Raw genomic sequence first — 16,001 nt, forward strand, 5'->3', positions numbered from 1 at the left:
CTCACTGCCAGTATCTGGAATTCCAATTGGCTACCACTGACTGAATCAAACCAATCACAAAACGTTTTATTCTGACGTCGGGGTCTTCGAATGTGTCTATCTTGCCATTGGCGCTGTTCAAGGTGAGTGTAGCTATAGATTTTASACATATTATCGCTAAAGTGATATTAATCGCCATGTAGTGCTTATCTTGCTTTCTACTTCAACAATGACCGTACAGCTATTTAGAAACAGAGAGTCAAAGTGTCGTTGACCCGTGTCTTTTGCTAGCTAGCGAACTACTCTAGTGCTAGCAAAACACATGGGTACAAAACCAAACTAAATAACGTTAGCTAGCTAACAACAGCTACCAACAAAGCTATGCGTAGACAACAATGCCCAGACGTTTTTCGCAATGAATATGTCTTCAGGTAGCAACAGTTACAATATGGAACGTGTTAATGTGTCATGTTTACAATACTGTTGTATATAAACCCTGGCTTGTTAATGCTATATATTGGCCAGTGATGGGCATTGAAACTACCGTATTGGCACTCTCCAGAAGAAGCCCATGTTGACTCCAATGCACCCTCCATAGGAATTKATGTAYTTCTACAGTATTTCAATTAGTGGCAATATGTAACTTTTCGGTCGACCTGGTCAAATTTGCATAGACATTTTAGTTTTAGATCAATCATTCTACTTGAAAGCAAGACTAAGAAGCGGTKAAGCTGTTCTATGTTCAGTATTTTATGCTACCGTTAAGTTTTGTTTTTGCTCTTTTACTTTTGTACACCAGCTTCAAACAGCTAAAACAACAATGTTTTTGGTCATGGAAACTATATTTCACAGCGGTTTAACTGGTACAATGATTATCTACACTATACTAGTTTATGTAGTGTTGTGGTGTCTCTTGTCGTGATGTGTGTGTTGTCCAATATTTTTAGCAAATAAATATTTTAATCTCCGTCCCCGCAGGAGGCCTTTTTGCCTTTTGGTAGCCATCGTTGTAAATAAAAATGTGTTATCTATATCTTGCAACAGTTTGACTCACATTTTCACACAGGGGTTTCAAACGGTCAATAGTTAAAATGCTTACTTTATTCTGTTTCTTCATCCCAGTCTCATTTTACTTGATTTAAACGAATGTGAAAGAACTGGTAGAGGTAGGTTCCTAGCAGTGAGGAAATAGTGATTTAGCTATGTTTACTGTTGTTAGCTACCAAAGCACCCATTGTAATCTCACCCATTTCTTTGACTCCATACAGATTTGCCCAACCGTTTGAGTCCAAAACTCTTCGATGCGATGGGCGTATTGAATGCTCTTCGACGGGGCATTGTGAGAGGAGCCGATCGTATGGCTGAATTCACCAGCAAACGTGGCTCAATGACTCACTACAAAGGCAGAGGGGCACAGCCAACAGGAGTACTAACCTCCAGCAGAAAATTTGTTCCAGTACAGGCAATGATCCCCCAGTTTGTGGTGCCTGACTTGGAGGGATTCATACTCAAGCCCTACGTGTCGTACCGCACCCCGGCTGGAACGGAGCCCGCTGTCACCCCTGAGGGTCTGTTCTCCGAGGCTGTGGCCCAGCAGATCCAGAAAGACTTTGAGGAAGGCTCCTTTGATAAGGAACAGCTGGGGAAATACGGATTTGAGCCCACGCAGGAGGGAAAGTTATTTAAACTATACCCAAAGAACTTTATACAATAAAAAGGCCACCCAATCTGATCTATCTGGAACTCTGACTTAGTATCAAGGATCGTTAACTAATTTTGTTTGTGTTGGGAGGTCAAGTAGTTGCTAACCATTTGAGACCGCTGAGCTGATCATATGTTACTGGACCGTGGTGTATTGTGAATGTGCTTGCTGAAAGTACTAGTATGTGGTATTTGGACTCAAACTGTTGGGCTATCCCTTTAGCATACGTTAAAGGGATAGTTCACTCAAACATATTTTAGTATTTTGTTCATTAGTCCACTGTTGATATGGTTGCCAACAATGGGGACATGCCGGAAGTAAAGTCTCCAAGATATAGCACTTTCAGTACAAATCTACATGTGAATATGTATTTATCACTCTTTGCTTTTTACCAAAAGTGTTCCATCTTGGAAGATTTGACATTTTCAAAAAATAAATAATTGGTGCTGGTTGTTTTGTGTTTTGAACATTGAAATAAGCGAGGCAGGTACGGTCGTGGGAAATATAATATGCATTCTTCTGCCTCTGCCTCCAGAGGGGTATACTACAAAGTGGGATCAATGAGTTAGCCAGCTAACTTGAATAAATATTCTGAAATCACTTTTTATTTTTTGATAACTAACTTGATATGGCCATGGTCTAATTGACCCATCCAAAAGCACATACAATGCCGTCAAAGTATTCAGACCCCTTGACTTAGTCCACATTTTTTTGCCTTACAGCATAAATTATAGATTCATTAAATATATTTTTGTATCACCCATCTACACACAATAACCCATAATGTGAAAGTGAAAATAGTTTTTTAGAAATGTTAGCAAATTTATCTAAAAATAAATACAGAACTCTCATTTACATAAGTATTCACACCCGAGCCACTACTTTCTGGGTAAGTCTCCAAGAGCTTTCCACACCTGGATTGTGCATCATTTGCCCATTTGTTCTTTTCAAATTTCTTCAAGTGCTGTAAAATTGGTTGTTGATCATTGCTAGACAACCATTTTAATTTGTTGGTAAACTGCTCCAGTGTAGATTTGGCCTTGTTTTTAGGTTATTGTCCTGCTGAAAGGTGAATTWATCTCCCAGTGTCTGATGTAAAACAGACCAGGTATTCGTCTAGGATTTTGCCTGTGCTTAACTTCATTCCGTTTCTTTTGTTATCATTAACGATTACAAGCATTATTTGGGCTTGCCATAACAAAGGGGTTGAATACTGTTTAATTTGTAAAAACATAATTCCATATTGTGTTTGTGTAGGCCAGTGACAAAAACATCTACATTTAATCCATTTTAAATTATGGCTGTAACACAACAAAATGTTGAAAAAGTCAAGGAGTGTGAATACTTTCTGAAGGCACTAAGTTTAACTTAATGAACCAGAAAATCAATCGTTTTTTCTGGTTGTTTGTCAAAGTTAGCTGGCTAACTCATTGATRCTGTGTTATTATACCCCTTTGGTTTTGTGGGCTTGACCAATGAAACAAAACAAGTCTCAAAATAAACCTGGTGGTGGTGCTCCTGCCTGGCAACCATCGCCCTCGTCCGTTGCTCCTCTCCCTCTCTCATCCCCTGGGTCTTCACGGTGCAGGCTACCAGGTATGTAACTTTGGGGTCCAGTCCCAGCGCCATACATGAAGCATGTGGTCATAGAATGAGCAGCTGGCTATTAGGCAGGACACTGCAGTGCTGTCTTCTGAAGGGTTGGAATAAGGAGGTGGGCCTCCCACAGAGCTAGCAGGTGGCGGGGATCAGCGCCCAGGTATGTAACATCCTGCGTCATCCTCCAAGGAGGTGTTGAAGCTGGTAGCTGGAGATTCATACCTAATCCTCATGGCTCTCTGTCTTTGCTCTGTGGTCTACAGATGGGAGCAGGGAGGAGGCTGTTCCAGGGACAAGTGGGATCAGTCTGCCCTGTAGGCCAGGTAGTTGTGTAGGAGGCTAGGATGGAACATGCTCTTCCGCTGCCCTCTAGAGGAACAAGTGAAAAATACAGGTTTGACACAATGACAAAACATTACCAGCTCTTAAATTACAATTAGTACTATAAACCTTTTCGGTTGGATTGCCCCTTTAAAAATCAATCAGACATGGTAGTTGTAAAGGGTTATGTTTTCATGTGAGCTTCATGTCACTGTCTAGCCTTAGCTCTCACGCTTCACTCGAATGTGTGGTGAAAGCCTGTGCAGGCTTGCCCCGTTCAGACTCCCCAGGGCTTGCTTGCCTGGCAGTGAAGGATGTGGCAGTCGCAAGTGCTCATGGGTAGGATGCCACTTCAGTCACCACACTCCTCCACCCAGGGCATTCTCACTGAGAGGCTGGCACGTGTTCCTCTCGTCCCACAGCAACACCTGCTTGTCATAGATACAGATACAAGATCATAGAATACTATAAGCTTACTATAGAAGACTTACACTGAGTGTTCAAAACATACACCCCCCCCCCGCCATCAGAACAGCCTGATTTCGTTGGGCCATGGAGTCTACAAGGTGTCAAGAGTTCCACAAGGAAGCTAGCCCATGACTGTATTGCTTCCCACAGTTGTGTCAAGATGACTGGATGTCCTTTGGGTGGTGGACCATTTTTTTTTATACCCACAGGAAACTGTTGAGTGTGGAAATACCCAGCAGTGTTGCACAAACCGGTGCGCCTGGCAACCTACTACCATACCCCGTTCAACGGCACTTAAATATTTTGTCTTGCCCATTCACCCTCTGAATGGCACACATACTCAATCCATGTCTCAAGGCTTAGAAATCCTTCTTTAACCTGTCTCCTCCCCTCCATCTACACTGATTGAAGTGGATTTAACAAGTGACATCAATAAGGGATCATACTGTAGCTTTCACCTGCATTCACCTGGTCGGTCTGTCATGGAAAGAGCAGGTGTTCTTAATGTTTTGTACACTCAGTGTATAGTTTCCTATAGGAATCCCATAATGCTTTTTTGTAAGGGAAGTTGCGTTTTGATGAAATATAATATTTTGTTGCCACCAGCAGCTACCTTATGAATGAAMACAATAGTATTTAACCACAAGATTGAGATAATTAACTATTTCCCATTTTAGAAATACTGATATGTATTTTGCAAGTACAGTAATTAGTACTGCATGTACTTACCATCTTCAGTATGGAGTAGGGTAAGTGTTTTGTTTTTTTTGCCTACAAAAATACATTACAGATGGGCTATTGTCAAAATGGTCCCTTAAATTGATAAAAAACACAAGCACACAAACCCCAGCCATCTGGCTTGATCAAGCACTTCCCAACTCAAGTTCTGCCATTCACCTACCATACTCTGCCTTTRAATGAACTGTGGTTCAGGGTGACAAAATGCCACACTATTCACTGTTATCCCTGGATACAATGGGTCCACAAGGAAAGATGTCAAAAGATCAGTGAATCAACTGTCATATGATGTGATCTGTGTGGGAATGTTGGGGGGAGGGTGTGAGAGTCAGAATAGATTKTTCCCAGATGTAAGGTCACCTGTAAATTACACTTATTTTCTTGTTTGCGCCTGCTGCATACAAGCACTTGCATTGAGCAAATGCGTGGGTTTGTCTCTGTTTCTTTCCATTTACTATAGTCTCCTTGATGCATTCTTAAGAAGGCCAACATGCATTTTCAAACAGTACAAATAAAGCCCTTAAAGTCCGTGCCTGTGCACAGCAGTGTGTCTTCTTCAATGCGCTGGTGAAWCTGAGTATCCAAGACACCTAGTACAGAATATTGCATCCATTAGTCTAGTCTTATTCCCAGTTGTGATTCCTGGCAATCATGGCTGTTTTTTTTCTGTGTAACCCATGTCAAAATAGCTTAGATACAGTCCATACCATATGGATAGCACTAAGGCTTTTTCCAGAAAGTTGTCTTGATTCAGCAAGAAGGCAGCTGGTAGGAAATGCACAAGAACCTTTCTACACTAACTCTGTAATCTGAATTTGATACAGAGAGGCAGGGACTACATCTGACAAATTGCATGCTTGGTACTAAACTGAAAGGGGAGGTGTAGCTTGATGTGTGTGTGTGTGTTTGGTTTGTGTAGCCTACAGGAGAGGTGTGTGGGGGGGGGGGGGGGGTGGGTATGGATTGTCTATTCCCCCTGACACTCCCCAGTGTGTATGTCTGGGCTGAGGAATTGTGTTGTGGTCAGAGCAGACATACACATTCTCACACACAGGCCGAGTTTGTTGTTGCAGCCAGACAATCTTAAAGAGCCAGTGGATCTTGCCATGGATTTAATGGAGCTGTTCTTTGTCTGCCTTGGTGCTGCAGTCGTAGTCTTTTATGGAGTGAAAATGGTCCACTTCGCTAAGATGCTTTATCCCAGAGTTTGCTTTCCGCAGCCAGATTCCTTCTTTACATCAATGGGAGAGTGGGCAGGTGAGCTCTCTGTGTGTGTGTGTGTGTGTGTGTGTGTGTGTGTGTGTGTGTGTGTGTGTGTGTGTGTGTGTGTTTACCCAGAATAAATAACTGACATGCGCTGAAGTTACATTACCGATTATAAGTAACTTATTAGGAAGAAAAATTTGTAAACACGTTTCATGAGGTTTTAAAAACGAACGATGTAAATTGAGTCTTTGTATGAGCAGTACATGACAAAGTCCTACTTCAGTCCCTGTTCCACCTTGTGGTCTCAACTTGCTTCTAAGGTATTGTACTGGATGTAATGAAATGTGGCAACTTGTGACCCCACTGTGCAAATTATACTGAAGAACAAAGAGTTCTATCTGGAACGGGATTAAAGCCCATTATTAAAACATTTTCCAGATCTTTAAATGTCTGGGAAACACTCTATCAGGTCACTCACAGCTGGGTGGATCAGTAAGGAGGCTTTATAGAATATAGGTGGGTAAATGGAGGTTGTTTTTTACACCACAGCTATCAATGCCATTTTATTATCACGTTGATGTCATGTTGACACGTTGTATTATCTGGTGGGGATGAAGTGTGTCATCTGACAGGGTCACCTGGGGAGACTATCGAACTGACTGACATAGAGCCCAGGAAAAACGAGCATGATGTCTACACACTGTTTAGATACTTTAAACTAAGTGTAAACGGTGTACGGCAGGGGTCTTCAACCTTTTCACACCCAGGCAAACCGGCGACCCAGGGACCCCCGTCATATTATCCGGTGAATGATGATGACAAGGACAAGTACTCAATATTTTGAAATGAAATTGATCAATCGTTTTTCATTATTTTGACCTGCCCACATTAACATTGAAAGAAGTGTAAACTCTAACATAGCCTATTAGCTAGAAATGTAACTCCAAACTAGGGCTGTGACGATTATGGAATGTTAGGTAATACTTAATTGTCATGTAAATGGGAGAAGAAGAAAAAAAATGAGCTTGTAATGCATCTTTGAAAGACATACCTAATGAATACAACACAGCTTTGGGTGACACCCTTGTCTCAAACACGTTCGCTAATTGCAGCTGTTTAGCTGGTTAAACAAAGGTTAGCAATATGTTGGCAAAAATGTAATTCCAAGTCAAGAAAGAGTGCCAGCAGACAGCGTAATTTGCCATGACTGGTACTCGCGGGTACTTTATCAAAGCCTATGTCAGATACTCCAGTGAGTGTAATTAGCTCCAATTAGTGTAATTTCCTCAATATTAGGTGAAACAAAGTTAACATCAAGCGAAAGAAGATATTCCCCTCTTTTCTACTGTTGGCAGAGAGGAAGAGGCAAAGGGAGAGGTTTCACTCTCGCCAAAATCTGTCCAAAATAAACCCAATGCATTTTTATGGGCTTATTTTGGGACCTAATCTTGTAGTCTGCCTTCCCGCCTTTGGGACAACGACTCTCATTGTTAGGGCGGAGACATAAGCATCTCGTCATTATATTATACTTTTGTTATGTATACAGTACCAGTCAAAATGTTGGACACCTACTCATTCAAGGGGTTTTCTACATTGTAGAATAATAGGGAAGACAAATMATGAAATAACACATATGGAATCATGTAGTAGCCCAAAAAAGTGTAAGACAAATCAAAATATATTTTATATTTTACAAATGACAGATTTCCACCGGTCTAATGTCCATTGCTCGTGTTTCTTGGCCCAAGCAAGTCTCTTATTTTTTATTGGGGTCCTTTTTAGTAGTGGTTTGGTTGCAGCAATTCGACCATGAAGGCCTGATTCACACAGTCTCCTCTGAACAGTTGATTTTGTCCTAAAACATTAGGATCACCTTCCTACTATTGAGTTGCACCCCCTATTGCCCTCAAAACAGCCTCAATTCATTTGGGGCAAGGATTACAAGGTGCCGAAAGCGTTCCACAGGGATGCTGGCCCATGTTGACTCCAATGCTTCCCACAGTTGAGTCAAGTTGGCACAAGAAACTGTTGAATGTGAAAAACCCGGCAGCGTTGCCGTTCTTGACACACTCAAACCAGTGCGCCTGGCACCTACTACCATATCCCGGTCAAAGGCAGTGAAATATTTTGTCTTGCCCATTCACCCTGTGAATGGTACACATACACAATCCATGTCTTAATTGGCTCTCAGCTTAAAAATCATTATTTAACCTCTCTTCTCTCCTTCATCTACACTGATTGAAGTGGATTTAACAGGTGACATCAATAAGGGATCATAGCTTTCACCTGGATTCACCTGGTCAGTCTATGTCTTGGAAAGAGCATGTTGCTAATGTTTTGTACACTCAGTGTACAGTGGCTAACTAATGTCTGTGCTGTGTAGGCCTACGGTGGCAGTTCTGGAGGAAAGTCAAAGGTTTCTTCTGGAAATATTTTGGGATTAGGCCTACTGCAGTCCAAATAGTCTTGCGCGCGGATTAGCCTATAGCCTATATAGGCTAGTCCGCGAAGATGAGAAGGAGGACCGGAGGTCAACTTTGGTAGCTTGCGACTACTATAATTAATTTGATTAAAAACAATGTTTCTTGCCCATGATGTATTTATCAGTGTTATTGACCTCACAATAAACCAGATTCAAGTAACTTATATTGTGCTGCTGAAACTTGAAGCAGCATCCGCGGCACAATCAATCGGAAATGGACAGCTCATGGTGCTGAAAGTAGGCAAATTCAAGTAGGCATAATTCATTTAAACCATCTTCATTTTAATTAGACTTCACTAACAACAACAGGCCTTTGTGTTGGAGCCTATTTCTTCCTATTTAAAAAAACAAGAGGTAGGCCTACCTTTTTGACAGATGAAATTAGGGCTGTTAAGTTAAAACCAAGACTCGAATTCAAATAAAATTGTATTTATCACATGCGCGGAATACAAAAGGTGTAGACCTTACCGTGAAATGCTTACTTACAAGACCTTAACCAACAATGCAGTTCAAGAAATAGAGTTAAGAAAATATTTACTAAATAAATGAACGTTTTTTTATTTWTTTTTAAGTAACAACAAAATGACACAACAATAACTAGGCTAAATATACGGGGTACCGGTACAGAGTCAATGTGCGGGGGTACAGGTTAGTCGAGGTAATTTGTAAAGTGACTGTGCATAGATAATAAACCGTGAGTAGCAGCGGTGTAAAAACAAGGGGGGAGTCAATGTAAATAGTCCAGGTGGCCATTTGATTCATTGTTCAGCAGTCTTATGGCTTGGGAGCACTTTGGTCCTAGATTTGGCGCTCCGGTACTGCTTGCCGTGCGGTAGCAGAGAGTCTATGACTTGGGTGACTGGAGTCTTTGACAATTTTTTGGGCCTTCCTCTGACACCGCCTAGTATATATACATAGGTCCTGGATGTCAGGAAGCTTGGCCCAAGTAATGTACTGGGCCGTACACACTAGCCTCTGTAGCGCCACACCAGGTGGTGATGCAACCGGTGAGGATGCTCTTGATGGTGCAGCTGTCAAACCTTTTGAGGATCTGGGGACCCATGCCAAATCTTGAGGGGGCATGAGAGGGTATGCCATAGGCCTACCATTTTATTAAAGTAAATGACACAAAGCACAGGCCTACCCCTTGTTAGCTTAAGATTTTGAAGAAAATAAAACCGATCTGATTATATAAAGTGATCTATGACATTGCTCTGGTCCGCAATGCTTTATGCTAGAAACAAGCTGTAAAATACCTGGGAAAGACGTGACTGATGCATATGGGGATATCATTGTTTTGTTCTTTGACATTCAGAGGCTGAGCTACAACCTTCTATAGCCGGGAGACAAAAAGCGTACTCAGCTTGGAAGTAAAATAATTCTGTCACCTATCAGTCGATTAAGCTATTCATTTTCTGTACAATAGAAGATGTTTAAACCCAGACAGCTTTTGGGGAAACACTTTTTCTCGTTGGGTTAAGCAACGGAGAAGAGTATCCAGCAGTTAATTTCCCTGCGTCAGTAGGTCTACTCTGTCTGGGGTGGAAAGGTAGCCCTACATTGTTAAAGTACCATGCTCCGATTCCTAACTATGTCTCAGATTTAATTATTTGCCAACGGGGCCAGTTTCATTGCAAACAAGACACACTGATTTGGCATTAGAGAAATATGATAAGATGAACACACAGGCCTATCTCTCTGTCCATTCTTAGCCTGTAATTTCTGTAATTTGTGTGGTATTTAAAAAATTCTGCTAATATGTAAAATGATGGAGAATTGCATGAAATGTTTATAAAAGGCTATTTTATCTCGGACCTGCAAACACGATGATAGATTCATGCAATGCTTGAACTATAAAGGAGATATTTCCACCCCTACTCTTGTCCATGGTGGTCTGTGAACCCACAACCTAATGACTCGCAGCCCTGTGCACTATAAAAATTCCTGCGTTGCCATGTAAGGCTTACAGGACGAAGAACAGTTTCTAAAACTGCATATCTAAGGCTCTGGTCTGTCCAAGAAGTGAGGGTAAATGGTAGGCATGTTCTCTGCTATCCACTATGTTTTAATTATTATTTTGGGTATAGGGGAGGGTCACTTATCTTTTCTCTCCAAGCATTCAGGGAGCGTTTAGATCAAATATATTTTGCTGAAGGGAGGGCCATCCATTACAATTTCAGAGAGGTCTGATTTTCTCCATGTAACCCTTATTATAAATAACGTTCACTCCCTAATTTAGACCTGGAACACCAGGTGTGTGCAATTAATTATAGGTAGAACAGAAAACCYGCAGTWCTCCGGACCTCATAAGGTTTTAWTACCCCTGCCGTGTAGCCTACGTGTGAAATCTGCTGTATCAAATCAAATAAATCACATTTTATAAGTCACATGCGCCGGATACAACAGGTYTAGGTAGACCTTACAGTGAAATGCTTACTTATGAGCCCCTAACCAACAATGCAGTTTAAAAAAAAGACGGATAAGAGATAAAAGTTACAAGTAATTAAAGAGCAGCAGTAAAATAACAATAGCGAGACTATATACAGGGGGGTACCGATACAGAGTCAATGTGTGGGGGCACCGGGGAGTTGAGGTGGTATGTACATGTAGGTAGAGTTATTAAAGTGACTATGCATAGATGACAACAGAGAGTAGCAGTGGTGTAAAGGGGGGGTTGACAATGCAAATAGTCTGGGTAGCCATTTGACTAGATGTGCAGGAGTCTTATGGCTTGGGGGTAGAAGCTGTTTAGAAGCCTCTTGGACCTAGACTTGGCGCTCCGGTACTGCTTGTCGTACAGTAGCAGAGAGAACAGTTGCCATACCAGGCAGTGATGTTGACACACCAGCATGACATTTAAACTGAGGTCATCAATGATGGCCAGCCCTCTATGGGAGGCTGAAAGTGAAGCATCCGCTTAGCGTTTCCACTCACGAACAAATATGGTATTGAAAGGAAGCCCACTGGCCAGCATTTGGGAGAAGATGGAACGAGATGGARTTTGGCTGACATTCTGCACATATTCACATCAATTAAACATTTTATCTCAATAAAGTTTTCTGGTCCCATAACTAAAATCTGTTATGAACAGTGTGGACTAAGTTTTGTAGACTTTACCCTTTGCAAAAGTTTTTCAAAATAGCGTTGCACAGGCGAATTGAGTTATTGCACATGGCGCACTTCAGAGTAGGCGTTACCTAACGGAAATATGCAGATGTATGCTAGAATGCGCKAATAGGATRTCGCTAGCTCGTGCTTGGATCTGCCCACCTTCTTGCTTGTTCTGCCCACTATGACTCATTTGTTCCCATTGGATACAACAGGCTGTGGTCTATCTTGGTTTAGTTATACAAGACTTTGCTACAAATCTCTGAGTCAGTTTCCTAACAGATTATCTTCTGGGCAACACAAACAAAACGCAAACACGGACACAAACACACACTGAAGGCTACGCAAACATGCACACAAACACAGACTGAAGGTTAAACAAACACACATCAACTTCCTGTGTTCCTGAGGCAGCAGTCTCCTGGTGTTACTGGGGCCGTCTTCTCCTCTGAGCTGAGCTGTTCCGCCTCCCACAGTGCTAGCTAAAGCTGTGGTGTTCTCTTTCACCATAAAGGACCAACAATACCCAGCCTGACGGCCTCCTTTTTCCCAAGCTCCACTTTCATTCCATTCCAATCAAGTACATGGGGGGGAAAAAGCCTTTAGAACAGTATGTTCCAGGGTGAATTATTCCTTTCTTTCCCCTTAACTTGGAGGAGTCTTTCCAGCTCATTGGAAATCAAATGAACATGAGTGTGTTTCTCTTTTCTTTCACTATCAAGCCTTTTTCTGTGTTAGGTTGGGGTGTGTGTAGCCTTCAGTGTGTGTGTGTGTGTGTGTATTTGGTTTGTGTAGTGTCCCATATCGTGTGATTTCTAATTTGACTGTGGGAGGTTTCTGGTCTGCTTACTTCTTACTTCAGCTCTCTGCCCTGAAGCGATGCAGGAGAAGACTAGCGTTAAGAGGAGAAGAACAGACATTCCTAACACTGTACAGTCAGAGGCTAGATAACCACATCTTGCTATTGAGGGAGAAAGAGACACCGGCTAGCTTGGATAGCCCTGAGACCACTCAGCTCCAGCCAAACACCACAGCTTTCAGATGCTGCTGCCTTTGTTATAATAGGGTCACTAACCAACGCTCCCTTCAACACCCCTCCCTTCCCCTCAGAGAAGAACATTCCGGGGCTTTCGTGTTCCATCTCGAAGGTTGTTATTCTGAACTTTTATGTTCACTATCCACAGCTACAGCTGTGTGTGTCTGTGTGTGTGAAGTTAACCGTGCGGTTGGCAGTGGATGCTGCTGAGGGGAGAACAGTTAATAATAATGGCCGGAACTGAGCATATGGAATGGCATCAAACACCTTGAAATCATTTCGTACCATTCAGTCATTACCACAAGGACCAATTTAGGTGCAACCAACCTCCTGTGGCGGTTGGATTTTAACAGTGAGGAGGCAACGATGCAGAATTGTTTTTTCTTACCAGAGTGAGGCTAAACAGCCGGCGAATTGTACTATTATTTACAAAAGAAAAGAAACTGGACAAAAAAAATGGGTTCAAAAGAAAACCCAGGCTTAATCATGCCTGAAAAACCTGTCAGCATWCCAACCCGTTCCCGGTCCTGTCTCTCAAACAAATAAATGACAGGGTTGAAATAGGACCCATCATGCATCAGCCAGTGAGAACAAGCCAACTGTGACATCATGGGCCAGTTCATTTTGCATGGCCCAGTGCCCCAGGTGGGTGGAGATTTCCCTTAATGACCAATGGAATGGCACCAGGCCATGCAAAACCGGCCATGGTCTCATTTACTAGACGTAGCATAGTAAAAGTAAATTCAGTGCACTCAAATTAGTATGGTTGGTAATGGTTACGTAAAACAAGGTTACTTAAGGTAAAAACGAAAGAAGTGTCAGGTGTATAACTTGAATGTCTAGCAACCAAAATGTTGCGTGTTCGAATATCATCACTGACAACTTTAGAGGAAGGGGGGAGGGATTCTATCAATTGAATTGTTTTTTTACCCTACCATACCTACCCTGATTGGGATAAACTAATGGACAACAATACTTCTACTGCTACTTACAGCTATTTTCTCTCACATCTATGGTACCTGTAGTTAAATAATTATACATATATTCCTAATTTCTTCTTTCTTCAAGTGCTGGATTTTCACCCACAGCGGCCAATCCACCATTCTGATCTTAACTCCAACCCTCCGATGTTCACAGATTCACCCATCTTTCCCAGTATAATGTCATTTTGCTATTTCCATTTGCAATACAGCCCTCCATTTCACTATGATGTCTTATGAGGGTCCTGAACCTCCCTATTTGTAGCATTTCTACTAATATTGCTGTAAAAATAAACACTATACCCAAGAGTATAATGATATTTCCCATTGACGGATCGTGGTTTTTCAGATCCCGTAACAATACAGTCTGCAGGTTGATCTGAACCCTGATATTATGACATAACAACCATGCCTGGACCTGACTCCAAAAGCGAGCCACCGATTGACAGTACCAGTGTTTCCTCGTGGCAGAATCAATATAAAGTAAATTATATATAGTAAATGCAAATCCGGTACACTCAAATTAGTATGATATGTTACGTTTGGTAAGGTTACAGTGCATTCGGGAAAGTATTCAGAGCCCTTGACTGTTTCCACATTTTGTTAKGTTACAGCCTTATTCTAAAATGGATACAAAAATACAAAAATCATCACTATACCCAAGAGTATAATGATATTTCCCATTGACGGATCGTGGTTTTTCAGATCCCGTAACAATACAGTCTGCAGGTTGATRTGAACCCTGATATTATGACATAACAACCATGCCTGGACCTGACTCCAAAATCTACACACTACCGCATAATGACAAAGCAAAAACAGGTTTTTAGAAATGTTATTAAAAATAAAAAACACTGAAATATCACATTTACATAAGTATTCAGACCCTTTGATCAAAACTTAGTTGAAGCACCTTTGGCAGCGATTATAGCCTCGGGTCTTCTTGGGTATGACACTACAAGCCTGGCACGCCTGTATTTGGGGAGTTTCTCACATTTCTTCTCTGCAGATCGTCTAAAGCTCTGTCAGGTTGGATGGGGAGTGTCGCTGCAAAGCTATTTTAAGGTCTCCCCAGAGATATTTGAGCGGGTTCAAGTCTTGGATCTGGCTGAGACCCAGATGCTGACACAGGAGGCAGATGGTTGGAGTCTTACAAAGTTTATTAATCCAAAAGGAGTAGGCAAGAGAATGGCCGTGGACAGGCAAAAGGTCAAAACCAGATCAGAGTCCAGGAGATACAGAGTGGCAGACAGGCTCGTGGTCAAGGCAGGCAGAATGGTCAGGCAGGCGGGTACAAAGTCCAGAAACAGGCAAGGGTCAAAACCGGGAGGACTAGAAAAAAAGAAATGCAAAAAGCTGGAGAACGGGAAAAACGCTGGTTGACTTYGAACATACAAGACGAACTGGCACAGAGAGACAGGATACACAGGGATAAATACACTGGGGAAAATCAGCGACACCTGGAGGGGGTGGAGACAATCACAAGGACAGGTGAAAACAGATCAGGCATGACACAGAGTCTTGACCCGAAGCCACTTCTGCGTTGTCTTGGTTGTGTGCATAGGGTCACTGTCCTTTTGGAAGGTGAACTTTCGCCCCAGTCTGACTCCAAGCGGATGTCATGTGCCTTTTACTAAGGAMTGGCTTCCGTCTGTCCACTCTACCATAAACACCTGATTGGTGGAGTGTGCAGAGACGGTTGTCCTTCTGGAAGTTTCTCCCATCTCCACAGAAGAACTCTAGAGCTCTGTCAGAGTGACCATCGGGTTCTTGGTCACCTCCCTGACCAAGGCCCTTCTCCCTCAATTGCTCAGTTGGGCCAGGCGGCCAGCTCTAGGAAGAGTTTTGTTGCTTCCAAACTTCTTCCATTTAAGAATGATGGAGGCCACTGTGTTCTTGGATCTTCAATGCTGCAGAAATGTTTTGGTACCCTTCCCCAGATCTGTGCCTCGACACATTCCTGTCTCGGAGCTCTACAGACAATTCCTTCGACCTCATTGCTCTGACATGCACTTTCAACTGTGGGACCTTATATAGACAGGTGTGTGCCTTTCCAAATCATGTGCAATCAATTGAGTTTACCACAGGTGGACTCCAATCAAGTTGTAGAAACATCTCAAGGATGATCAATGGAAACAGGATGCACCTGAGCTCAATTTCGAGTCTCCTAGCAAAGGGTCTGAATACTTATGTAAATACGTTATTTTTGTTTTTTATTTGTAATACATTTGCAAACATTTCTAAAAACCTGTTTCTGCTTTGTCATTTTTAAATGTATTTTACCTTTATTTAACTAGACAAGCCAATTAATAACAAATTCTTATTTTCAATGACGGTGTACGAACCGTGGGTTAACTGCCTTGATCAAGGGCTAATTATAAT

The 16,001-nt window shown here is 42.1% G+C and overlaps 2 protein-coding genes across 4 annotated transcripts in view; both read left to right on the top strand.

Moving 5' to 3' along the window:
* The first annotated feature begins 1 nt into the window (after position 1).
* On the top strand, positions 2–2,133 carry LOC111975128 (large ribosomal subunit protein mL41). Its single transcript, XM_024003310.2, has 2 exons — positions 2–122; positions 1,248–2,133. The coding sequence occupies exon 2, from the start codon at positions 1,286–1,288 to the stop codon at positions 1,691–1,693; it is 408 nt and encodes a 135-aa protein (XP_023859078.1). The 5' UTR covers positions 2–122; positions 1,248–1,285; the 3' UTR covers positions 1,694–2,133.
* A 3,661-nt stretch (positions 2,134–5,794) lies between these two features.
* LOC111975060 (hydroxysteroid (17-beta) dehydrogenase 3) overlaps positions 5,795–16,001 on the top strand; it is a 35,781-nt gene continuing 25,574 nt past the window's right edge. For 2 of the 3 annotated variants that reach the window (XM_070447101.1, XM_024003224.2), the window contains exon 1: positions 5,795–6,064. In XM_070447101.1, the coding sequence (XP_070303202.1) occupies positions 5,803–6,064 (262 nt within the window). In that variant the 5' untranslated portion in view covers positions 5,795–5,802. The remainder of the gene's footprint in view (positions 6,065–16,001) is intronic. The other variant, XM_070447102.1, reaches the window with a different exon arrangement.

This window comes from Salvelinus sp. IW2-2015, linkage group LG15 (assembly GCF_002910315.2).
Source record: "Salvelinus sp. IW2-2015 linkage group LG15, ASM291031v2, whole genome shotgun sequence".
In the NCBI taxonomy this organism is placed as follows: Eukaryota; Metazoa; Chordata; class Actinopteri; order Salmoniformes; family Salmonidae; genus Salvelinus; species Salvelinus sp. IW2-2015.